We start from the raw sequence: 27,855 nt of genomic DNA, 5'->3' as shown, positions 1-27,855 counted from the left end.
CCAATACTATCACACTTCACCCACGCCCACCAGCCCCACCCCCGTCACCGAGAGAGAGAAAAAAAAAGGTTTGAACAAAAGTTTGAAAACCTCAGTCAAATTACGTTTTCTTGATTTTTTTAAAGTGAGAATAAGTTACATCTTCTAACAAGTAACATCGTCTGCAGAGAGCAAACTTAAATAAGAAAAAGTTATTTTATTCATTTATTTTTTTACACATTTCAGTGCACAATGTCAGTTTTTTACCCTATTTGGGGGAACATGTTAAAAATGAAATGAAGAAGTGTGATCTCTGTAGAGGATCTGTTCACTTATTTTCATTTAGAAAAATCATCAAAACATGGTATTTGACCAGGGATGCTCCAACTTTCACATACGACTTTGTGTTTCTTTCATTGCACCTCATATAACAAGAGTAAGAATTTCATTATATGACTTTGATATATGACATATATATGGATTGTGATGCAGAGTCGGATTCATTAATTCATAGATTCATGCTTCATTTGCCCATTAGTGCAATATGAGGCTTTTTTTTTTTTACTGTTGGATCGCAATTAAATCCCAAAATTCTGCCCAGATTGGTAACTGATTTGCAAGTGCGAGGATTCAATCCAATTTTATGGCCAGACGCTGATTTGTTTTTTGAAACACTGCTCTCTGGTTTGTTAAGGAGGTTCATGTGGTTCCAAACGATTTCCTTTAATACAGAATTTACCCAGGGAACGTGATTTGGGAACACATTTTTACACGACAGGAGATGAAGGCATTTAACGGAAACCTAAGAAGCATGAAGTATTTTAACCAATTTGGCAGCCACAGAACTGTGCAGAGTGCAACAGTGCAGCTGAGGTGAAGTTTTTGCAATTAGCATCCATTAAACCAACCCAAAGCCGGAGAGGGAAAACAGGATCTGCTTCTCTTCCCTGCTGGCTGAAACAATTACGAGCATGTCTCTTTGCTCCTTTAGCATCCATTTATAATGTGATTACAGCGCTTGTATTCACCTAAACACACTACACGGCAATTCTCAGCATTACAAAAACATTTTTATTTTTATTTCCATGAAATAAGACATTAAATTCAACAGTCAGTAAGGACGTCTCACCTCTTCAAAAAAATACACCCCTTCTTCAGCAGTATGGAACATATTTTACATCCATACATATAATCAGTCATGGGTTACCACAGAGTTGAATTACACAATTTCCCATCTTTTCCGATATACCAGATTCTGCTTGTAATGGGCTTTAAAGAAGTGCTTAAAACAGTTTCCCAAAGCTATTGTTTTGCATAATTTCTGCATAATTCAATTGCTGAGACGCGCAAGGTCACTGTTGTTTGATGAAAAAATGCTTCAATGCAAAGAAGCTTACTGACTCAAATTTCTTTTCAGTGGTGGTGATGGGAACCAGGGGTCCTAAAATGTATAACTCAAATATAGCCAGTTAGTTGCGAAATGTCCAAAAAATTATATGCAACATAAAATAAAACTGTAAACAGTGGTAAATCTGGACTGTTCTTTGTGGACTATTTTGCCTTACAAAGCTCTGCATGTATCTCTCTTAAGATCAAAAAAAAATACACACAGTAGAGTCTTGGTCAGTTTTTCTTTTTCTCTCCCATTAGTCCTTTGGTTGATGCTAATCCCCATCAAAGACCAACCACTCTCCTCACTCTTCCCACCATGTTTCGGGCAAAATCTTGCCCCAGCCTCCTTAGTGAGAGAGCCCGCTATTTGGGGTGATGGAGAAAATCCCCTTCAGGGTGGCAGTACTGTTCCTATCCAGAGCCATGAAGAGGTCACTTGCGGAAGCGCTTGAAGAGAGGGTGGACACTCTTGTTGGCCGCTCCCTTGCTACCGCGAGAAGCCTGGTACTCCATGTAGACGGCGTCATCAGCGCCTGACATGGAGCTCATGGTGCCCGGCCTGCGTGAAAACTGGACACAGAATAAGAGAAAAGTCAGAGAGGGAGGAAATAGAAACAGTTTCTGCACATTTTGATGCATAGTCCTGTTTGTTTGCTGATTTAACAAAAAATGAAAACAAAAATGTGGTCTGAGCAAAAGTTGTAGCATATTTTATATTTTCTTTTTTTCTAACATGTTAAAGCTTCACTATAGGTTTGGGGGATTTGGGGACCTCTCTGGTGGAAATGTGTAATTGCACACAACATGCTTCAGACCCCTTCCCCAAGCAGATGAATCTGACTGCAAGCTCGTTGAAAGAGTAAAACAAAACTCAATCCAGACTTGGTGAAGGACGTATCTTCTGAGGATGTAAGTGAATTATCTACTACAGTCATCATATCTTCATCAGTATAATGTTGATTTTGTATTTGAGACCTAACTATTGAGTTGGACCTTCTTTTTGAGATGGTAATGTGTGAAAATGTAAGATGGGGTCCAAAAACCCCTGTGAAATCTGACTTTAAAATTTAAAATGGCTTTAAAATGATTATCTCAGGCTTTACAGGGCGACTCGCAGCAGCACACAAACATCTCCTGACTCAGGAAATGCCACTTTTTTCCATTTTAAAATCTTACATAGTGCAGCTATAAACTCAAAGTAGAAATTGTGCACTAAAATTGGCAGACCAGCAGATAAATAGCCCTATTTAAGTATGTTCTCCATAGAGGATGTGTCAACCGTTTTTTTCACTTAGAAAAACAACAAAACATAGTTTGATGGGGGTTTTCTAACTTTTGCATATGACTGTATATTGAGATCCAATAAGGCTCATCTGTCACAGTTTGAAAAACATGATTTATGTTTCAAAGCACTATTTTTCCAGACAGTTACAACATTTCAGGTGAGCACACTTGATAAAAAGTCACTTATTTTGCTTTTGAAACTTCTTCATTGTGAAAACTGTTTAAAAAAAGAAAAAAAACAAAATCAATGGCTCATTGAAATTGTAAGCAGATTGGGCAGAATGGACTAAAACGTGGGGAATCACATTCCTTCAAACAGTTTCTAAGCACCAGGATAAGATTTTGTTGGGAAATTTGGTCAATTAAGATTTCTCTAAGATTTCTGTCCAAATATTGTAGAACTTGAAATTAAGAAATCACAAAATTAAGCCTCTTTAAGCATCTCAATGTCTTAATCTGGAACAGGTACAAATCGCTGTTTAATTTATAGTAACACAACAGAGCCCTTTCAGTAACAAAACAACTCAGGCTACTCAGGTGCTGTTCTATCAGTGCCGTTTCAGCAACACTGCATGTGACATGTTTCCTCAAAGGCCTCATTAAGAGTGCAGAAACGTTCAAAGTATTAGATTCTGAAACAACATGCTTATATATGCTTTGTGCTCTCCTGTCTACATCTGTGACTTTGGCTCCCCTCAGGAACAAAGAACTCCAGTGCATAAATGTAAGAAGTGGGGAGGAGTAAGAAATGCATTCTTTGCAGAAACACGTAGAGGAAGATGAAGAAAACGTTTGAGTGTACCTGTGGTTTTCCTCCCATCTCTCCAGTCACCACCTCTTCCTCTGCATCCAGGTCAGATGCTGCCAGAACCTTCTGCAGGAGCTGCTGCTGCTCCTCACGTGTGGAGAACATCAGATCCTCCTCCTCCATTCCTGCCATCTTAGTGATCACCTGTGAATGAAGGGAAACATATATGACATTCCAAAATGTTCTAACAATTCTGGAAACAAAGTGGTCTATCACGAAAACTAAACCTTGATTTCTGTGAAGTCTGTGGAAAAAAAAAATGGCATTTTGGAAAATCACCGCTGCTACTGTGCTCTCTGGTGTAAAAGCCGTTATGTTTTGTCCAGTGTATATTTCCCCCCCCCATGTGTCACTGGATCCTCTGAATTACAAGGTCAGTTGAATAATGCTACATACACGCTACAGTCAAGTCAACACTCCGGTGCACTGACATTATTAATGCCTAATAATCCATTAATAATCTGAGTAATATTTCAATTAGAATAGAATACGTCTGTGTAAACACCTCAATCGGAATAGACTAGTCTGATTGAGGCCATTCGGAATACAATTCCTATCCGATTGAACAAGGTCGGTAATCCTGTAAATAATCTGTTAAATAGAGGAATAATATCCATGTAAACACCTGTATCTGATTACATTCCCAATCAGAAAGTTTAAGTACATTCTCATCATGTGCGTCACGTCATACTGGAAGTTTATACCGTTCAACATGGTGGGAGCAGAAACTGGTCTGCAGAGGAGACGAAGTTTATGCTCTGATCTTTAAAAGACGGCGGTGGGACGGACGTCCAGCTTATGTGTCTCAGAACACGACGTCTTCCTCTCGGCCTTCTTTAATAAGGACATGAGAAGGACGTTTTCCTGAGTCGGACATCATTTTAAAGCAATTAAAAACACAAGCACTGCTCACTGCTGCTCGCCTCACTCTGACTGGACTCACATGATGCTCGTTGTCATGGTAACGTCTACACTAAGTGGTTCTCTACCCATGCGTGTACTTTTGAAATGGATTACTTGTTGTGTGAATGTAAACAGAGATTTCCCATCAGATCGTTGAGTAGAGTGAGCATGAACACCGCAGTCTTAATCTATACTCACAATTTATTCAATCAGATTGGAAAAAATCTTTGCATGTAAACACATCCACTATTATATATCAGCACCAACTAGTCAAAATGCTAAGACCACCATTCTATGTAAAAAATCTCACTAGTTTGTTTGGGGGGTGTATTGTGGTGATGCTGCCAGGTCAGTTTGCAGCAGTATTAGCAGGAATGTAGCAATGTTGGTGTTTCAGATCCTTGACCTCGTAATTCAGAGGATCGGGAGAGTACTCATGGGTTTTAAAACTTTCTAACATAGGCATGACAATGACTACAAAATAACAAACACAACTTCTAAGGTCTACAGCAGCATGCGGCCTGTGGGCAGCTGGGCTTCAGGGTGGAAGCAGAGACAGTTCAAAAGGTAAAACTGCAAATACAGCGATAAATGCTGTTAATAATTTATCAACTGTCACCTTTCTGTACACTTAGTACTTGTGTGTGTGTTCATATATGTGTACTGCCAACATGTGATGGAAGCTTTCAGCTTATACTCCACTGCTTTGCAGTTAGCACTGTGCAAACTGCATGCCTAAATCATTGCACTGAGTCAAGCTGTTAAGTGACTTAAAAATTTTTAACAGATTTGCTTATTTGGTTTCTGACACTGTATGATACGTCACTATCTATAAAAATGGACAAAAGCTCTGAGAAAACCAAGGCTTCAAGATTTTAGCTGGGCAGCCTCCTGTTATACATAACAGTGTCATTTGCACCTGATTTTGTGTGGAAGTGGGACAGCAAAGTTAAGGGCGGAGGTTACGTTGACGTTTGCTGCATTAGGTTGTACTACTGACATTTGCTATCTTTGCCCGTGGTTTGATCCCACTGTGCACTGTTTCTGCCAAATCCTGAATCTCCTCTTCTGCACCTTGTGTGCAATCAAACCTTGCAGTAAAGAGCAACTTTCCTGCTCTCATTCAAGTGACAGCTTTCTTTTAGCACCAGTTGGTGGAGCAGACGTTTATGTTTTCTCACTCTCTAATAAAAGTGGGGGTGCAGGTGCTGCAATTGCTCCATTGTTCAAGCGCCTATGCAGTATTTTATGCAGTGTCAGAGAAAATGTCAAGTCTGAGACTAGAATGAAATACTAAGCTAAAGAACCGTTAAGATCAATTATCTATGTTAAACGATAAAAATGAAAGCCAGCTGAAATCATTGATTCTTCGCATAATTGGTCAGTTCTTTTCTGAGCCAAGAGACAAACCTTGAAACTGTACCCCTGGTCAACCAGAAAACGCTGCCTCTTGGTGGAATAGGCCATCTCCTGTGTGTCCTGAGACACCAGTGAGTAGAAGTAAGCATTGTACTCCTCAGCAACCATCCCTGCACAGAACAGCACACCTTCTATTATCCGCAGGGCAGCAGAAAGGATGCATGATGACAGTTTCTGTGCTTCGGAGAGTTCTTTGATAACTGTTCATGAGTTACCTTTCTTGGCACGTAGCACTCTGCCCAACCTCTGGGCCTCCTGACGGCGAGAGCCTCCATGAGACGAGATCTGAATCAAGACGTTCGCCTCGGGCAAGTCAAATGACGTGTCTCCCACCTGAGAGGTAGAGAGAAAGAAGAGAACATAGAGGACACTGTATTAGGCAATTTACATTGTGTGGAAAAGGACTTTGTATAGCATATATCATTTTGGTCCTGTACAGCTGCATAAACCCACTCGCAGTGACACATTCATTTGACTATGCTGACCTACCGAAACAATACTATCACATCTAGCATGTCAGCTCACCCCCTCAACCTTTTTCTCTGCTTTACATAGCAAGTGTGTTTGCATATTACAAAAGTAAAAATGCATCAATGGCCAAATCTGAAGGTGGTGACTGAGCTGCATTGGTTTTTCATTAAGTATTAGAAAAGATGATGATATTTAATAGTGTATACACTCATTTTCAAATCTAAAAACGTTCTGTATATTGATTTTTTCTGAACTCTGCTACTGTGCAAATAGTTCTTACCATCTTATTTGTGTATTCAGTATATTTTTAAAAAGAAATAAACAAAATTGAATAGTTGTTTTTTTTTGCTCTTTAATATACTTCCTATGCATATATTTCCAATTTACAAACATATCAGTCCTTATTTATGAGACTTGCATAAAAGAGTGCAGATTTGACCGCCTTTAATGAGACTGTCAGGCTTGTAACAATAGGAGAACACTTTGTGTTGTATATGGTTCTTTATAGTACCAAATTCTCCATCAACCTGAAGAGCAATTTCACAATGCAAAGAACCCATTAAACATGCAAATGCTTCTCTGATTGTTCATGATTCTATTTAGAACCACTGTCTTTACTAGAGAACCCTTGTAGAACCATCTTTATTAAGAGAGGAGCTGAAAACTCTTTTCATCAACAAATCCAAGCAGCTATTACAACAGACTGGCTGATTCCTTTCTCTTCACATTTGTTTTATGCGGTGAACTTGACTTTTGGCTGTGAATTTCGAAGCTAATTGTGATGCCAGTGATTATCATTAAGACAGCATGACAGATGGTTAGGGTAAACAGAATAATGGCTAAAATAAATGTTTTAACATTTTCTACTTTTTTTCTGGCATAAATGTGTTGCTTAATTCGAGTAACCACTCCTATCTCTGTCATTTATACTGAGATTTCTAATCCACAGTCGTAAACATTACAGACATCCTGTGATAAACTGCCATTACCCCCACCTCCCCATGGAAAATGAATCCCGTCTGAACAGGGCTTTAATGTTGGTAAATTACCAAACACTTCTAATGAGATTGCAGCTGGGAAAAGCAGCGTAGAGCCTGATATATGTATGCTGTATGATACGGAATGTGCTGGTGTAGGTTCAGCTGACTGTGACCTTAGGAGTTCTAACAGTGCACCCGCATTAGACGGGATAATGCTTATACTACTCCTCTCCATTGTGCGTTGTGAAATATATACATAGTGCTGAGAAAAAGTATGTATGCCCTTCATAATTGGTTTTATTTTTGTATATTTCTCACCCTTGAAATGTTACAGATCATCAAACTACTTTTAATATTAGACAAAGATAAACTAAGTGAACACAAAAACAGGAGAGTTCTAAGGGGCAAATCACTGCTGACCAAACAGAACACAAAGACTCTTCTTGCATTTGCCAAAAAGCATCTATATGACCCCCAAGACTTTTGAGATAATATTCTGTGAATTCGTGAGTCAAAGGTGGAACTTCTTGGAAGACATGGGTTCCATTACATCTGGCATTAAGCTAACACAACGTTCTATAAGAACATCATGCCAACAGTCAAACATGGTGGTGGTAGTATGACAGTCTAGGGCTGCTTTGCATCTGCAGGACCTGGACAAATTGTCATAATTGATGGACCAATTATTTCTGCTCTCTGTTAAAAAAATCCTGAAGGAGAATGTCCGCCGGTCAGTACGTGACCTAAAGCTCAAGTTGGGTTGTGCAGCAGGACCATGATCTGAAGCATACAGGCAAGTCCACCTCTGAATGGCTCAAAACAAACAAATTTAAGGTTTTGGAGAGGCTGAGTCAAAGTTCTGACTTGAATCCCACTGAGATGCTGTGGCAAGACCATATGCTCAAAAAACCTCCAATGTGTATATATATATATATATATATATATATATATATATATATATATATATATATATATATATATATACACACATACACACACACACACATATATATATATATATATATACATACACAGGCAAACATATATATAGTGGCCATTCACTTTCACATTCACTGGCCATACATCTCCAACTATTCAGCCCTTAGAAAAGAGGGATAATTTAATTAAAGAAGACAAAGGTTTGTTTTCGGTGGCCATGACACGCCATGAACTGCAGAATCCGCTTAAGAAATAGTGATTCAGATGTGTAGAGCGCAGTCTTTATGCTCAGATCCTTTAAGATCCTGAGAATTATACATATCATTCCAGATTAGCTGAATATGAGCAGTCCTTGGATGAACTTTGGGTGTTAAGAAGTAAACATGGCATGTGTTTAACTTGCTGCTGCCTTTCTACCACTGCTTTACCCCATCTAGCCTCTGATCCACATTCCAACTTGAACCCTAAGTGCTAATGCTACACTCGTACTGCTGTCAAAGATTTTGGTGCGTTTCAGGCCAAACAAAGAAAACATTGGCCAACCAGCCTGGACACTTCTAGGACACAGAACTAGATAGTTTAGTGTTATAATTAATCACAGACTGATCAGCTGAAGGCGAAGCATGTAACTGTACAGTATGGTGACACTCTGGCATGTGAACGACTGTGTTTGACCGGTCAGTAGTCTGCACTATCAGTAGCCCCAGCCATGCGTTCAAGCTTGGCACACCTAGTACTCCTGCAAGACGGACAACCAAGTAAAGCACAGGTGACTTGAAAATGATCATGGGTACCTATTTTGACCAACCACTTCATTAAGTACATTTTATCAGCTCCACTTACTATATAGGAGCACTCTGTAGTTCTACAGTTACAGACTGCAGTCCATCTGTTTCTCTGCATACTTTGCTAGCCACCTTTTACCCTGTTCTTCAACGGTCAGGACCCCCACAGGACCATCACAAAGTAAGTATTATTTGGGTGGTGGGTAGGGATGGGGATCATTAGGGTTTTATCGGTGCCAATATCGTTACAGATACTGCTTATCGATAATGATACTTATCAATACTCTTGTTGAGACTACTCTCTACAATTTGGTGCAAAAAATAAAGACATGAGATGAAAAGATGTGCAATTAAAAGATGTGCAAAGGCTGTGGTCATCTCCCCACAGCTGAAAATATTAACAACCATAAGCAATACAAAACTGGTTAACCCTTGTTGTCAGGACAGTTCATACTAGTGGTGGGTCATTCTCAGCACTGCAGAGACACTGACGTAGTGGTGGTGTGTTAGCGTGTGTTGTGCTAGTACAAGTGGATCACACACAGCAGTGCTGGTGTTTTTGTCCACTCCCTGTCCACTCTATCCTACCTTGTTGGTCCACCTTGTAGATGTAAAGTCAGAGACGATAGCTCATCAGTTGCTGCACAGTTTGTGTTGGTCATCCTCTAGTCCCTCATCAGTGGTCACAGGACGCTGCCCACAGGACGCTGCTGGCTGGATGTTTTTGGTTTGTGGACTGTTCTCAGTCCTGCAGCAACACTGATGTGTTTTAAAAAACGTGTCTGATCCACTCGTACCAGCACAGCACACACTAACACACCACCACCACATTAGTGTCACTGCAGTGCTGAAATTGATCCACTACCCAAAAAATACCTGCTCTGTGGTGGTCCTGTGGGGGTCTTGACCATTGAAGAACACGGTGAAAGGGGCTGACGGCGTACGCAGAGTAACAGATGAACTACAGTACTACAAGGAGACATATTCACTGAAGTGGCCGGTGTGTGTATGTATAGTTTATTAAGATAAATAAAGAGCAGGCTTATGAAAATGTTGACAGGTTCTGTTATGGGAAATGAGGTGAGGCAACGGGCCTATGCATGAAATGTTCAAGGAACCCAAAATTCCTACCTGTGCCTCGGAATGGAAAATTCTATAAGCCTACAATCAGGTTCAGGTTCTAAACTTGGTGCTGTGGGTCTGATGCTGACACAATGTTCTTGGTATAGAGTTAAGGCCTTTTTAAACCACTGGCTTACCAGGAAACGCATGGAGAGCAGAAGAGGTGAGTTACCTTGGAGATAAAAATGGTGTTGATCTTAGGGTTGTGCTTGAAATTCTGGAGGATCTGCATCCGCTCCCCTTGTGACGTTGGTCCATAAATATACGGTCTGGATAAAGAAAAACAAGATTGGCATATTTGTGCAAACACCCTACAAATTACAGGCAAGTCATGTGAAAATTTTTGCCGAAATTGTGCTTCAGAAAACTGTCCGGCATTGTTCCAGGCTAATTCCTACAATCCCACCATTTAACTGCTTGAAAACAGCAGACTTAGGCCTGACGCTGTGCAAGCGCAGTTTCCACAAAAACACCTAGCAGGGGAAATGAGTTCACACGAAAAGCAAAGAAACATTCTGGTGACAGGTGATTGATTTTTTCCCCCACATCATAATCACGTTGAGCTGATTATGGGCTGAGGCAGTGATAACAGAGGGATAGTCCAAAGTTTCCCAGAAAAGCACCCCTGAGCCATACAGCTATAACAACCCCTGTCCACAAGCCTCCTGGGGACTCAAGATAAGAGGTCGTTCTAGTCCAAACAACAGCACAAGAACCTCATTAAGAGCTTTTCTAAATATGTAAATGCAAAATGAATAAAGAGAATGTGAACATGTACGACCATTTTACAATTTAGGATTGCCACTCTGTTTAGAATCAATGGGCCTTATTCACCAACCGTTCTTAAGGAAAAAATTCACACACTTTTCACGAAGATTCTGACGTCCAGAATCCAGAACAGAATCTACACACACTCAAGAGAAAGGTAAAGGCAAACAATTCTGCAGTCCAAGAACTCATCATGACTCTGAAGTAGACTTCAAGAACTTTTAAGAATTAAGAACTTAAGCAAAAACTTAAGAAGATATTGGTGAATAATAATGAAACCAATTTGGTCACAGATGAACACATAAAGGGGTCTAATATCTAATATGCTAGTCCTGTGTAACTGCAACTATGGCTGTCACCATCATGAAATTTTTGCTGACGATTAACTGTCATACAAATAATTGCGAACAACAATTTAATTGTCTTTCCTTTTCATTGTCTGCAGCCACTAAAACACAAGCCTAAAGTGACAAATAGGCTTATTAGCCACCTTGAAAAAAGGAAAACACTGGAATTTTCTATATAGCTAACAAACAATGAGGGTTCTCAAACTTTCACACAGTACTGTAGATCCAGGAGAAAGGAGAGCGCAGTGACGGCTTTATGAGACAGATTATTAAGATTCCTGCTCCAGTTTTCTCACAGCACAACTAGTTTTTCTTCTGCTTTTGAAAAAGTACATTTTTCTAGTAGCCATCTTAAATGAGTCACTGTTATATATATATATATATTAAATAGAGTTACCCTTTTCACAAAAGGATAAACTAAAGGAAAAAGAAACCCAGGTCAGGGGTCCGGATATACAATGTCATGTTTTTCAAACTGTGTTGGGGACTTTCCTATTTTTCAATAATCAGCTGAAATGCTGAAAAGAAATGCCAAAAATCAGCTGATCAGACATGCAAAGCATTCCCCACTGGATCACTGCTTACACTACAGAGCTTTCACAGCAAGCAAAAGGGTTTAGAAAGGTCAAAGCCAACGTGAGATCTAGAACCAGCAGGAACATTTGTTTTAGCTGGTGATTTTTAGCTGAGTCTATTCTGCTGGTGCAGCAAAAAGAAAAAAAACAAAACAAAAAAAAATCTAAACTCTGAGCAACAACAGCATTTGAGATCAAGTTATAATTATTGTTATTATCATTACATATAGTAACTACTTATTATTGATTTGCACTATTGCATACATTCTAGTCACTTGTTTTTAATAAAACATAACAGAAATACACCAAGATAATGAATAAGAACATCATACATTATTATTTTCATAGCAAATTGTGTTAAGACTCTCCTGCCCAATCTGGCAACCCTATACAGGTAGGTTATTAAGGCTGTTTGACCATGTGAGGAATGAATGATGCAGGAAGAGAATGAAAGCAGAGCAATCAGCTTCTTTTTAAAATCATCTTAAAATGAGGCAACTCTTCTCAGTGAACAGACTGTGATGAAGGTTGTTAAGCCATTCAAAACTGCTTTCTTCCAGGACACACTAAACCTGGACAGACTAACTTGAGTTTTTGGCTTTTACATTCCATGGAACACAATTTACACAGAGTAGACGGGTTAGATCTACACTTGGGGCGGAGCTGCTTTATAAATATAAGGTCAGTGTGATTTTGGTGTGTGACGTTAGTGTGTGTAAATTTGTGCTTTACTTGTTGAGGCGGATGGCGTATTCTTTGAGTGCGAAGACGTTGTCGGCAAAGACGATGATCTTGTCGTTGCGTCTCTCGTGGAAGCGGATGAGAAACTGGCAGGCGCGGAACTTATTGGGGTTCATGGTGTACAGCAGGATCCGCTTCTTCGTTTTTATAGCCACATATTCACGATAAAACTCAGGGGCCATAGGACACCACACCTAAGAGTCACACACAGAATCTGCATTAAGAAAAAAAAAGGGGCTGTCGAAACAAAACCTCATATCTTTCGACATTATTTTAAAAATGCAGTTGCCCTTTATGTTGTGTCAAAATTTTACGATGAATGGAACAACTGAAATGGTCCAAAATGACTTGGAAAAAATTATTTCCCCAATCTATTTCCATTAAATGTTAATGTTTTTCCTTGTCCTGTAAAGTCACCTTTGTGGAGGTATGAGGTTTCGTTCCGACAGCAGCGATATTCTTAAACATATACAGTACTGTGCAAAAGTCAGAGACCATATATTTTGTTTCATTACCAGCAAAAATGCACAAATATGTTTTAATATCCAAATAAAAAATTACACAGAAGCCTCAACAACTAAAATATAACATCAAATTGTTCAGTGTTTAGTGTGTCCACATTTTGCCTTCTATTCTTTTCAGGAGACCTGCTTTCAGTTTTTCAAAGAAGGAGTTCAGTCTAAGAAGTATATTGCACTTCCTGCCTCTTGTGCTCCATGTAAACTCAAAAATACAATTAGACTCATCAGTCCAGAACACCTTCCTCCATCTCAGGTATCCTGTTTTGGTGTTCTAGTGCAAATCAACACTATAATAAAATACACCGATCAGGCATAACATCAGGACCACCTCCTTGTTTCTAAGCTCATTGTCCATTTTATCAGCTCCACTTACTATATAGGAGCACTTTGTAGTTCTACAGTCACAGACTGTAGTCCATCTGTTTCTCTGCATACTTTGTTAGCCCCCTTTTACCCTGTTCTTCAGTGGTCAGGACCCCCATGGACCCTCACAGAGCAGGTACTGTCTGGGTGGTGGATCATTCTCAGCACTGCAGTAACACGTGGTGGGTGTGTGTTAGTGTGTTGCGCTGGTACAAGTGGATCAGACACAGCAGTGCTGCTGGAGTTTTTAAACACTGTGTCCACTCACTGTCCACTCTATTAGACACTCCTACCTTGCCAGTAAACCTTGTAGATGTAAAGTCAGAGACGATAGCTCATCTGCTGCTGCACAGTTTGTGTTGGTCATCCTCTCGTCCTTCATCAGTGGTTACAGGATGCCGCCCACAGGACGCTGTCGGCTGGATATTTTTGGTTGGTGGACTATTCTCAGTCCAGCAGTGACGCTGAGGTGTTTAAAAACTCCAGCAGCACTGCTGTGTCTGATCCACTCAGACCAGCGCAACACACACTAAACGACCACCACCGTGTCAGTGTTACTGCAGTGCTGAGAATGATCCACCACCCAAATAGTGCCTGCTCTGTCAGGGTCCATGGTGGTCCTGACCACTGAAGAACAGGGTAAAAGGGGGCTAACAAAGTATGCAGAGAAACAGATGGACTACAGTCTGTAATTGTACCTATATATTAAGTGGAGCTGATAAAATGGACAATGAGCGTAGAAACAAGGAGGTGGTCATAATGTTATGCCTGATCGGTGTATTTTCTCATTTACTTCCAAAGACCATATTCAACTTCCATATTAAATTACACTACATTTTTGTTATTGCCGGCAATAACTGCCTGAAATTGAAAGTGTTCCTTTTCACCCATATTAGCACAGATCAAATCTCTCTGTGTGTGCATTGCTAGAGCAGTGGGCCAGGTGACCGAGCAAAGCAGGCAGTGCTTAACTAACGTGATTGAGCAACACCAGTGCCGAACTGAACAGTATGAAGGTATTAAACTTGTCTCGTGTTGCTTAATATGTGTGCTACAGAATTCACACACGCACTCCTGCAGACTGTAAATCTCCTGTATCCCGCTGTGACTTAGACATCAGTCAGGCATCACATTCTACAAGGTTTGATCTGATAAGCTGGAATAATTGCAAACAGAATGCTGCAATTGTTTGAGAAACATGCAAAAAAACAAGGAAATTGCAACAGTATATTACACACAAGGTTTAGCTACAAAATGACAGGATGTGGAAGCTGTCCTACATTTATGTTCACCAAATGCCGAGCCCAAACACAGGGTCCTAATGCAGTGTTAATGATTTTCTTGTCCTTATGCGATTAAAATTTCAGCTACTGAAAAATTTCTGGCAAAAAATGTTCAATTTCAGTGAAAGAGGCAATTTCAGTTTTCAGTGGAAAGAAATAAAGGAAAAACATAACTAGGTCTACAAAGAAAGGTCAAAATCTAACACTTAACATCAAACTCCTGCGCTGGACGGCTATTCAAACAGTCCGAAGATCAACAGTGAAACAAACACAGTCCACTGCAGCTGCAATCTATACGGTCCACAACGTACATGCTTTTTAGCTTTAACTGATATGATGAAATTCTTTGATGGAAATCTCATACCTCCATTTTTTTGGGAATGAACCTTTTTACCACCAGTTTTTACTGCACAAGTTGTTACTGCAAACACGTACGTTCATCAGGTTTGTGGCTGTTCACATACTTACATATTTATAAAGAGCGCCATTGTTATAGTGCAGTTGCTCTGGAATTATTTAATATTTAAATGTTCTTTAACAAGCTGTTTCTAATTAAATTAGCTCTCTAGTTCTCTCAGTTCTATTTTCCCAACATGGTGATTGTCACCTTTAAAGCAATGTCAGTATTATTATTAAGAAGCATGAATCAAATGGCAAATTACATTTAATAGAACACTTTCTTTCCATACATCACTGCCAGACACCCCTTCTGATTCAAAAACCGGCTATGAAACTACAAACCGCATACTGACTAACTGCAGATGTCTGGTAGCATTAGCATTCACTTCCACGTATTTTCAGCAACCTGAACGATGCTGAGGAAGCACATTTGTTCCCCCCTTTCCAAAAAGGGGGCCCCTCATAGGAACATGGGACCCCTAGAGAGCACATCACACTAGGTCTGTACCAACACTGGGAGTAAATTTGGTCTGTTTCAATCACAATCTGTTCTGCTACGGTATCTTTCCTGTGTGTGTGTGTGTGTGTGTGTGTGTGTGTGTGTGTGTGTGTGTGTCTCACCTCAGCACACTGGACTTTAGCAATGTAGCCATTGTTCTGTAGCTCCATCCAGTTGGCTTCGTACAGTTTGGGCCCAATCAGGAAGTTGAGATCTACAATCTTATCGTCCTCTCGCACCAGTGTAGCGGTCAAACCCAGCTTACAGTGGGCCTGGACTATCGTCAGGACACGACGGAACATCCTCGCTGCATGAGTGTAAGAGGATGAGAAGAGCAACACAGCAGGGAAGAAAACAATAAAGATTTGTTACATATACAGATAAAAACTGTACAATGATCAGATTTTATAGCACAATGATCATGAGGATCAACGATGCTTTTCTGAGCATATAATTGCATGTTTCATTACTAAGAAAGCATAATTAGTGCTGTTTTATTGGATTTAGTGCAGCTCTTTAGGAGAAACGCTAAACAAACATCTTTTACTTATAGTTTTTGATAATATTTTTTTTTTTAAATGTGGCAATATTGGAGCTTTTTGTTTCCACTTATCAATCCTCAGAAAAACGAAACATCTACTACATTGTTGCCATATCGTCTTCCCGAGGGGATGAATCTGATGAAAGAGCTTTCAAAGAGAATTCGGATGTCTTCCGAGGATGTGAGTGAATGATCTGCTGTTGTCATCATGTCGTCATCAGTATAATGGTGATTTTGCATTTGAGACCTAAACATAGAGCCGGAGCTTCTTTTTTGAGCCGGTGCATGTCATGTTAATACATAACGATCTAAAACATCCAAAAACAACCTATAACGTCTAAAAAACTCCTGCAAAATCCAAGCAGACATCTCTGACTTTTAAATGATTATTCCAGGCTTCAAAAGGCAGCACACGCACACCATAGTTTAGTGTGTTTTTTTTCGGACTCAGTAATGCTACTTCTTTCAATGTTAACAAAAAAACCATAGTGCAGCTTTATAAAGCATTAAACTGAAATCACTATTACGCTGATAGTTCTATTACAATTTAAGAGAGTATGAAATTCATACTGTTCAGATTATAAACACACAGACCTGGAATGGTGTGGACCTCATCAAGAATGATGAGCCCCCACTCTTGACTGCGCATCCACTCCATGACCCTCTCGGCTTCCCACGAGCGCTTGGTGGTGTGGCCCAGCATAGAGTAGGTGCTGATGGCCACTGAGCAACCGATGGGCTTGTCTTTAGCGTCCGACGTGAAGCGGCAAATCTGCGAGTCGTCGATTGTGGACCACATCTTAAACTGGGCCTTCCACTGCTCCACGGACACAGAAGAGTTTCCCAGCACCAGGCAGCGCTTGCGCACAGTGCAGGCCGCTGTGACTCCCACCAGAGACTTCCCAGCACCTGAGGACACCAGCAGATCAAGTAGAGAGATATATAGATACATATACATAGAACAAACATCTCCATGTACTCTGCCAAATAATCAGGGATACAGGAATGTGACCTGAAAAGTGAATAATTTGTACTTAATTTTCACTGGTAATTAAATAAAGAATTTTTGTTTTGTTTTGTTTGTAAAGAATTATTAAAAAAATGTTTATCTATATGTTAGTTTTAGAACTGCATCACAGCTAGATATAGAGTATATAGAACACTCTGCTTAAGAATATATTTCTCACACTGAGGGATAATAGTACTTTGGCTTTTGTGTCTCTGGGAGGCTTGTTATGTTCCTTGAGGAGGACAATGTGACATGAGATAAGGATTGTTTACGCCCATCTCCCGTCTATCCTACCAGACATGGTGGCGGCCTATGGTTCAGGAATTAGAACTGGGTTTTTCATTATTGCACAACTGGGTGAAAGGTAAATATTCTAGAACCTTCAAGGCCTTGGGCCTGACTTAGAGCGATTTTTGCTGACGTCATTAGGATGAGCATGAGGGACACGATCTTTGTTGACTGAATCTCACCAATGACACTGTGATCAGCAATGTTTCTGAGCCAATCCAAGTCTGCATTATAGCAGTTTTGTTCTGATTTATAGAGATTAATCAGCAAGTGTTTATGTAGACTGTCTATTTTATATATAATTTGTATAAAGCTTTTAATATGCTATTACTGCTTTGACCAAGTCTCAGTTGGATGGGGAAGACACCTGCGAGTGCTCTCACCCCCCCGAACTTTCACTGTCTTTTCTTTGTCTCTCTCTCTGATTTCTTTCTTAAAGCTTTTGCCTTAGGTTATGTGTGTTTGAATGTGTTGACCAGCTGAGATTATTTTTCTCTATTTTATCCATTATTGAAATTATGTTTCCTTTATGTTCCTGTAATCCTGATAACTATTTTTCTTTTTAAATTTTATAATCTATCTGATTATTACAATTTAGTATGTGGTCTTTTCTTCTTAGTTTTCTGGGTATATTGCGTCATGGAAATTATGAATCAGTGTTTTTCATACGTTTCTAAATTTTCATTTCAATCATGTGTTGGTAAACTACTCAACACCATGGAGAACCTTCATTCAAACTACCTTTCTGCCCAAGAACAAAACTAAAAACAGTTAAAGACAAGAGACATCTAAACATAAAGAGCCTAGCATTTCATTTTAATCCAAAGAAGCCTAAAATTAAATGTATCACACCAAGTAAAAGTGCTAAGATATTTTTTTCAGGTATACTGTTTACGTAAGTGTTTTGTGTGAGCTTACCGCAGGGCAGAACGATGACTCCAGAGCGAGCTCGACCATTGCCGAACATCTTACGAAGGCTCTTCTCCTGGTACGGCCTGAGCACGGCTGTGGGCTTCAGGTCAATGTTGATGTCGGGGTTGACTGTGTCATTGCGGAAGTCGTATTCAGCCAACAGAGGATAGTCCAGCTGGATACAGCGCTTCTGCAGCTCCTCAATCATCTCCTGAAAGAGGGAAAATCACCAGTATAAATAGGGCTGTAGGGCCACCCTGTCTTGAAAAATGCCATAAATAACACATAGCCACATCAGTGAGGTCTGTTATATGGAAAGAGTCAATAATTTTCAGATTTTTTAAATTGTATTCTTTACTGGAATGGCACACAACTGGTCACCTCAACTTGCAAAGAATAAGGCTAAATTTAGTTCTGTTGTAAATGCAGAACGTAGGTCTATGGGTCAAGGGTAATAAGCTTTAAAACTTCAAAACATGTCCAGTTTTACACTGACAAGGTGTTTGCAGTACTACATCCACTGAGAAGTAATTTTACTGCCAATAAGTTGCACCTCTCTTTATGGTTCAAGTAGTTTTCTTTGTTCCTCACTAAGAACAAAACATTAGACTGATGCGGCTTCCATGAACAACAATGAACATGAACACCAAGATAAATCATGTTCATATCTAGATAGATAGTTGGCAAGGAAATAAAAATTTGGACACCCCTTGTCAAATTGCAAATCTCGTTGGAAGTAATTAACCAGCTCTACATGAAGCAAACTTAAATACCACGTATTTCTGCAAATTCCAATGCACAATTATTGTTTATTTGCTAAAATAACCCATTTGGGGAAATAAAAACATTCCATGTGTGCACGTAAGTTTGGACATGCTTAAAATTCATCCACCAGTGTTGTTTTTCTGTTTTGTCTCAGACCTTATTTGATTAATTAGGCCAAGCCAGGTGTAAACAATTTCTAGAGCACAATTAATTCAGTGACCCTTCAGAAATCTTGGTGTGTTGTGCTTTTAACAGCCATGGGCTTATCTAAGCAGCTGGCTGAGTGTCTGAAAATAAATAATATTGAAGAAGACTTCAAGATGTCTAAATGCTTCGTGTTCAATTCCCACTGTCTGAAAAATCACTCAGAAGTTGAAGCTAAGGAGAACTTTTGAAGTCAAAACAAGATCTGTAAGACCAAGAAAAATCTCAAATGCAAAGCAAAACACCCACATCACTGCCCACTACCTACAGGAAGATATGGCTGGCACAGGAATAGTAAAGCACGAGCAAACTGTGCAGTGCTGTTGGTCTACATAGAAGGGTCACCAGAAAGTAATCTTAACAGTCAACATCTGAAGCATGCAACACAACAATTCATAAATAAACAGAGACATTTTGGAAACGTGCTGTGGACTGATGTATATTAATATATTATTTTGCCTTAAAAAGGTAAGTCTACAGTCTACAGTCCTACAGTCCATATTTTCTTTTCCTACTGTTAACCTCTTATGGATATTGTAATATCAAAATTAGGCAGAATGCACATCTCTTAATGACCCTACGGATGAAATAAGTCTTCTAAACGGAAATCTGGTCCTCCAGGGACACTTGCACCAACATACACTCCTACAGCCATACCTGCCGAATCTCAAAAGAGACTGTCTGAGTCTCCTCTTCTTCCTCCTCCTCTTTGTCCATCTGCTCGTAGTAGCTGAAGATGTCCTCAGGGACCTGGGCACCAGATTTCTGGCCCTCCACAGGCTGGGATGTGGACGCACCGCCACTGTCCTGCTGAGACTTTGAAATCTGGACAGTAGGAGAACAGGCATCAGATACACTTCCGCAGTACAAAATCTATACAGATCACATGTAAACCAATGCAAAATAATAGTACACATTAAACTGTGGTCACACTAAAACACAGCTTACTTTCTTAATGTTTGATGTCTAAGCATGTGTGCGTGTGTGTTGAGTGTGGACTCACTGCAGGTTTGCTGGAGATGACCTCAGTGATGAGCTCGGTCTCCTCTCCCTCAGCAGTGCGCAGACGGCAGTCTCGAATCACAGGATCCTGCAGCAGCCTCTGGATCACATCAGGAAAGGCACTCTCCACAAAATACCTGCCCACACACAGCATTTCAGCCATTACGCATTCAATATCATTTTTATTCAATATCATCTTTATAGTCTTTCAAATAATGAAAAGTGAAGAGTACAGTTTAGGACTGGTAATCTGTGACCGCACAATAAGTTGATTTGATTATTAGTATTCATTAAGAAAGGATTCAATGAATTATGAAATCCCAAATTTACCACAATTCAATTGTTTATCATTATATCTTTATTATTTTTGGCCACATTAGAATTGTTTTTAAATATAAATGTAACTGACAAAACAATGCATTCACACAATTAAAAAACAACACAAACTTTTTAACTATTATTTTTACAAATTGTGAATTTGAAAGTAGCCTAAGTATTAATTTTGTAAAACAATGAACACACACTTCAATGAATATTATTATAATAGATTATAACTGATTCTAATATTACATAATCAATGTGGTTTACAGTGCCAATATTACAATGTTCTATCCAACACCTGTATTTATTTTTTTCCCCCTAAGGTCCACTTATGACCTATTCGATTTATTTTCATTATCACCTTCCCACCTCTTTTTATCTCTTAGAATTTTATTCCTATGTGTTTAATGGCCTTTTCAAACACAGTGACCCAGAATTTTTCCAGACATTACCCGGAGGAGCCATGTGTGTGAACGCAAATGTCCGAATTGGTTGTATCAAATATTACCCGGACTTTATCCTCCCAGCCCCCTAGTACAAAGTCTGGATAATGTCCAAGAGAACCCATGTGTGAACAGAGCAGGCAATTATCTGGAGAGTTCACAGTGGGCGATGTTCAAGCAGTGCAGCTGCTTCGTAGTCTTTTCTGCTTGCCTGTATGTCCAAATACATGTGGTATTAATGTCGATGCAAAAATCATTACAGAGGAGTCGGTAGCCTCATCCCCATATCCGATGTACTGTAAACAAAACACTGCAGTTTCCACTGCATACATTTTGCATCATGCCTGCTCCCTACATGCAATACAGAGGCGCTGCCTAAACCACCCAGAACATGTCCTGTAATGAGAACGCATCTGACATGGAAAATCTTGTACATTTTCCGGAGTTCATATGTGAAAACGGCTTAAAATTGATGCATGCAAAAGAGCTCTGTTCTGATTGGCTGCCCTGTATTGTGCCTCATTCAGAAAGCAGTTTAAGCTGAAACATGTCTTATAACTTCATGTGAGTGAGTGCGGCTAAACTGATGTAGGCTGAATTGGAAGATATATGTAAAAGAGCCGTTTTCGCGACTGAATTCTAAACGAGCTGTTCTTGCACCTTAGTTTTCACGTATGGACTGTATAGACCGGGGAGTGAATTGTGGGCCCTCATCTCTTTGGGGCCCTTGGAACTGTCAGAATGCTCCACTCACTTCGTAAACATTTATAAAATGTAAAAACTGGGACTAGATCAGATTAGACTTACAGTGAAACATAGCTTTCATTTGTAGGGGGTTACAATTGCAGTAAAATCAATAAACAGCAGATATTTTAGTGCAGACGGTTCTGCTCTCCTGGAGTTCAACAAATATATCATCATCAGTTTAAAATAGCGGTCTAATCTAAACTTCTGTCTGCTGCAGATTTTTTGAAATTATTGAAATTATTCTAATTAATTTAAACCTATAAATTTATGCAGGACTAGCATATCAGAATCTTTATGTTCATATATCTCCAACCAAATTTCTTTTATATAATAACAACGATTGCGACGATTACAGAAGTACATCAGAACACTGCCCATAAAGAGCAAACCACTAGGCTTCCAATCGGATTCAGGCACATTCAGAGGCCGGCTGGTGAGGACGACTCCAGCACAGACTGTTCTAGCTGAAATTGTTACACAATAGGCCAGAATGTTCTGCAGAGTAGAGTAAAACGGTCTCAGACCGCAGGGGTCACTCTAAGTTCGGCTTGAGGCTTTATTACAATCACTCAAAGACAGAACAGCGGAATATACATTAATGCTTCTACATGCCTGAACATAATGCAAGCCTTCATTAGGGAGGGATTTAAGAGTGTTTAGTAAAAAAAACATTTACAAGATTAGTTACATTAGCCACACTCAGTGCGACCTTAGCTTCAGAGCGCACTTTGGCATGTATAAACATCAGAGCTTGTGCGGTAAAGCACTTTATAATAATGATAATACTGGAATAATAATAATAATAATAATAATAATAATAATAATAAAATACTGGAAACATGTTTTGCAATGCTTCAGAAAACAGTTGTTTTTGGTGAAAAAAAGTGATTGGAAACATTTAAACGGCTATTTCTGTGAAAGCGCTTACAGAATTTGAGGCATCCTAACAGCAAGCGAACACTCAAGCGTGACGTCGCATCACGTCGCAAAGCCTTCGGGATGGAAATGTCAAGTACATCCATCAAGTCAAGACATTAACAAGCTACGGATCAGCTAATAACTCCAGACTTCAACTGCAGAATGGGTGGCTACACTACTTTAACTCATCTTCAATGTAAATGCCTTTTTTTCAACAAAGATTAATTCTACAAGCGTGCAATCAATTCAATCTTACATCAGCAGTGTACAGCACACATTACAAGCGAAAGGTATGAATAAATTAATCAATAAATTGACTAGATTATGCAGCTAATCATACCATTTGGAACGTTACACTATAATTTTAGGACGAAAATTTAGAGGAAAGCTCAGCCCTCTTATTCCCTCTGCCTCATGGATTAATTAAACATTTTTACTGTGGAGGTACAACAGGGTGATGCAAAATGACCCGTCAAAAATGGAGCTTCGCATTGAAGTGCATCGCTCTTTCATGCTCACAGCTGGTGAAGACGACAAATGACTACAAAGGGAGCGTTTTGTTGTTGTTCTTGCTCACGTTTTTAATCATAAACAGGCTTTATCATCATAGGTGCAGCAGAGGCGCCAAAACGTTTTGCAAAAGTGCATTGTTTACGGTGAGCAAAACACCAAAATGAACTTAGGTAGGTTCCAAACTGAGTTTTTAAAAATGTATTTCATAACATTACACCGTACTTAGTTGCTAAAATAAGTAAGAAAATGAGTTTAATAATTATATCGCTGTTGTCGGAAGAAAACCTCGTATCTCCAAAATGGTAACTTTACTTTTAAAAAGCATACTTTACTTTTAATGTAAGTCAATGGAACCAGAATATTTTCCAAGACATTTTGTGCCGTTTCTTTTGGTCCACTCTTCAGGAAATTTACAAACACTGTAAAGGGAAACAGACATTTTCAAATTATGTCAAAAACCTGAAAAATGACAAAAATAAAGATATGAGGTTTTCTTCCGACAGCAGCAATATAAAGTATTATACAGTAGAAAACATGTTTGTTTTCTCGTTGGGTGAGGGGGTACAGGGCACAAAAGGTCTACTCTGGTTTAAAGTTGACTTTAAGGCTAAACAAACTATGCTCAGAAGGTCATTCTTAACTAGCAGTGCTGTTAAGTGTTTATACATCAGGGCTGTACGATATGGACTTAAAACGCAATGTTTGGTAAAGCTGTCAGACATTACAATGACGATATGAGAAGTGATAGTGTTATTAAAATGGTGTGCCTCTGACAGGATGTGACTTAAGTACAGCTCTTTTTTTTTGGATGTGTAAAGAGAAATCTAAGCTTTCCTTTAAGCAAACAGCAAAATGCAAATTTACAAAAGCAACATACACTACTGTGTAAAATAAAGAGATGAAATAAGAGCTATTTACAACAGAACTGCGAGCACATTTTTAAGCATATTATATAACGATAGCGATAACGATAAAAAACGATTTACAGCGCAGCCCAATTATATATGTACAGCATATACAATAAAATCATTAAAAACAAAAACGTGAAGTGGGCATGTGTGTTTTCACCTGCTGTATCTGTGCACACTGTATCTGTTTACTGCATCTTGTTAAAGGAGGAACTGTTTCATGTGACCAGACCACTACAGTGAGGTGGGATTTTGTGAAAGCAGATCTAATGTGTGTATTTATCTCTGGTGAAACTTGTTTGACTAAGTGCATTAACTGTATTTTAATGCATCCACGTTAGTATTACCTTGTGTGTTTCCTATTGCAGTATACTGAATTACCAAATACTGGATAATAGAGAATTGGTTTTAAGGCAAGGCCACTTTTCCACTTTTGTATAATTCAAAGTAAAGCATGATCATTTTACGGATAATAACCCCCTCTTATTGAAGCCTCCACTGCAAGATGTGTTTGTTGATAAGTAATAACAGAAAAAAGCTGAGCTAGAGCAACACCAACAGAGCAGTACACAAACCTGTTGTGCTTCAGTACCAGCTTGACCTTTCCATAGCTCACAGTGCATAACTGGAAAACAACAACAAAACAAAAGTGAGTTTTAATATATAGCATGGCAGAGCATTAGCATTACATATCCAAGTAAATATGGTACTGTAGGACTGCACAATTGACGTTTGTTAATCATTATTGCCATATTGGCTTTTTTTATACGCAAATAAGCCCTCTAAACAACATGATTGTTTTTCTTTTTGTTTTTATAAGCTGTCTTAATGAATTAAAGGCAGAAAAGAGTGTTTCTGGGGGGGGTTGATTAACAAATTGAAGTATTATAGTAAACAGCAAAAGTAAATCATTTTGTTCAAACAAATGCAGGCAAATCTTGAAATTCAATATAAATTGGAAATCATAACACATTTTCTGTATCGCATCGTGTTTCCGAATGAAAAATGTGGTATCAGTGAAGGTCTCTTATTATTGCTTAACATTATTTTTCCCCACCCACTGTTGCACGGTGACAATATTATTTAAACGAATTAAAAAAAATTAAAACAATCATTAAAATGTAAAAGTCATTAAAATTGGTTTAATGTGAAACACTCGAGAAACTTCCAGAGTCAGAATAGTTCACAGTGGTGGTGACAGGAACCAGACGCTTAATCTAAAATGCTCCCTCTCAGAAAGTTATTACACAAAATGGAGGTGATTACGCTGCCTGAGCCATTAAGACACCTGATAGATCGTTTTTCTATAGATTTGAGAAGGTTTTTTTCAGATCTGGTACTATTGTATCATACATACATACATACATACATACACACACACACACACACACACACACACATACATACATACATACATACATATATATATATATATATATATATACATATATATATATATATATATATATATATATATATATATATATATATATATATATATATATATATATATATATATATAATTTTTTTCCCTCCATGACCCCCTTTTTGTTGGGATACAAAAACCTTTTACTTCATTTCACTATCCTTATCTGTCACATACTAACCTTTATAAACTGAACGATCCCATCAGGCACAGAGGTTTTGCTGAGTTTCTGTAGATACTCCACGATGTCCGAAGTCTGCAGGCCGACACTCACAGCAGCGTACAACGAGTAGGCTGTCAGCTTGTATTCATGCACATGGGTGGGCCTGCACACTGGCTCAGCGATGGCCACCAGAAAGTCCTGAGCATACTTATACACTGGTGAGAAACCCTCCAGGAAGATATGGCCATCAGGAGCCTGACAGAGACATAAAAGAAACGTACAACATGTTCTTCAAGCATGAGCTTTCAACATCCCTGCTGTGGTCTAAAACACTTCCCACTAAGATGCACTGGCACCACAAGGCTTTCACTGCCAGACTCATCAGACTCAAAGTATGTAATGTGGTAAAAAGTTAGAGCGATGTAAACTAACTGATCAAGTGGTTTTGTTCTGGTAGCATCAACTCCATCTTACCACCCACAGAGGTCGAGAAGAATGGTCATTCTTCAGTAACATCTGTAAACGGTAGTCCTTAGCCCCATACTCATCAACTTTAGTACTGGACTCGTCAACTTGCTTGCCAGCTGCTGTAGGAATGGCCTCCTGAGACTCGCTCCCCATGGTTTCATCGTCATCATCATCCTCATCGTGATAGCGTTTCTTGGACTTTTTCTCTGACATAAGTACATAAGAATAAATCAGACGTTTTTGCAGGAACTTCAAACAATGTGATGCAGAAACGTTTCCTCTACAATTAGCCAGCTAAGTTATAGTGGGCTGGTAAATTCTGGTGTAGTTGGTAAACATTTATCACTGAACTGCACTACAGTTACTCCCCAGATGTTCTTTGTGTGCACAGGTGATGGAGGACTTTGGTCACAATGTCTTGGTTCACATGAAACTTTGTGAAAGCCACCACTATATTTATAAAGTAGACTGCAGCTGTAATTCAGATTTGTCTCTATATTCAGCTACTTGGATACATGATCGCCATTTAATGCAGTGGAGAGAGGTCACATAAGGACCATACAGATTCCATACCGAACTACAGATTCCATACTCAACTATAGATCCCAAATAGAACTAAGGACTCCAAACTGAACTATAGATCCCAAATAGAACTGAAGATTCCAAACTGAACTATAGATCCCAAATAGAACTGAAGATTCCAAACTGAACTATAGGTCTCAAACAGAACTATAGATCCCAAATAGAACTGTAGATCCCAAATAAAACTAGATTCCAAACAGAACTATGTCCCAAATAGAGCTAAACCTTCCTAAGAGAACTATAGATTCCAAATAGAACTATAGATCCCAAATAGAACTAAAGATTCTAAACTATAGATCCCAAATAGAGCTAGATTCCTAACATAACTACAGATCCCAAATAGAACTATAGATCCCAAACTGAACTAACTATAGGTCCCAATAGAACTGAAGATTCCTAACAGAACTACAGATCCCAGATATAAAACGCTCTCACACACACAGCTCCACTAGATAAACACACCGCTCTGAGCGGCTGTTTTAGCTGCTAACTGCTACCAAACTCCTCCACCGCTTTACCGGACCGAATGAGGAGCTGTGTTTACCCCGGTCTCCCCTCTCCTTTTTCCCCATAGTGCTCGCCGTGCAGAGGGAAGCAGGTTTATGCGAATATGGCGGCTTTTAAACACACAGAACGGGAAAACAACACAAGAAGCTCCTGCGTGACCAGCCGTTCGCCATGTCTGCCCCACTCTTCCTCACTGAGTGATGTGCGAGCTGAGAGCTACGCAGCTGCGCATCGCCCCCTTCTGTCTCCGAGAGGAACAACACCTGAACCGGTAACCGACTAAGTCAGCCAAAATTCCTACCACTAAATTATTTATGGAATTAATGTCGCTTCAAATTAGTGCCATATCGAATACCTTCAGCACATTTATTATGTTTAAAATAATTCATGTCCAATCACATTCGATTAGGATTAAAAAAATGCCACAGACTTGATTGGTCTAAAGCAATGAAATAATCTACCTTGGATCAACATTTTGTTTACATTTTATTTATGGGCTTATTGATTGAGGAATTTCTTCAGATTTCTGCGCAGTAGAGAACATATAACTGAAGGAAATG

The 27,855-nt window shown here is 39.2% G+C and overlaps 1 protein-coding gene across 1 annotated transcript; it reads right to left on the bottom strand.

The window, feature by feature from the left end:
• Positions 1-1,027: 1,027 nt before the first annotated feature.
• Positions 1,028-27,513, bottom strand: ercc3 (excision repair cross-complementation group 3). Its single transcript, XM_036569982.1, has 15 exons — positions 27,333-27,513; positions 26,213-26,412; positions 25,757-25,993; positions 24,725-24,774; positions 20,301-20,436; positions 19,955-20,122; positions 18,335-18,539; positions 16,714-17,028; positions 15,701-15,885; positions 12,505-12,707; positions 10,255-10,351; positions 6,001-6,118; positions 5,777-5,895; positions 3,458-3,607; positions 1,028-1,941 (listed from the first exon to the last, which is right to left on the bottom strand). The coding sequence occupies exons 1-15, from the start codon at positions 27,358-27,360 to the stop codon at positions 1,804-1,806; spliced, it is 2,349 nt and encodes a 782-aa protein (XP_036425875.1). The 5' UTR covers positions 27,361-27,513; the 3' UTR covers positions 1,028-1,803.
• Between the last annotated feature and the right edge of the window lie 342 nt (positions 27,514-27,855).

Source organism: Colossoma macropomum, unplaced genomic scaffold (genome assembly GCF_904425465.1).
Source record: "Colossoma macropomum unplaced genomic scaffold, Colossoma_macropomum, whole genome shotgun sequence".
Taxonomy (NCBI): domain Eukaryota; kingdom Metazoa; phylum Chordata; class Actinopteri; order Characiformes; family Serrasalmidae; genus Colossoma; species Colossoma macropomum.
This window is presented reverse-complemented; position numbering and strand designations above follow the sequence as displayed.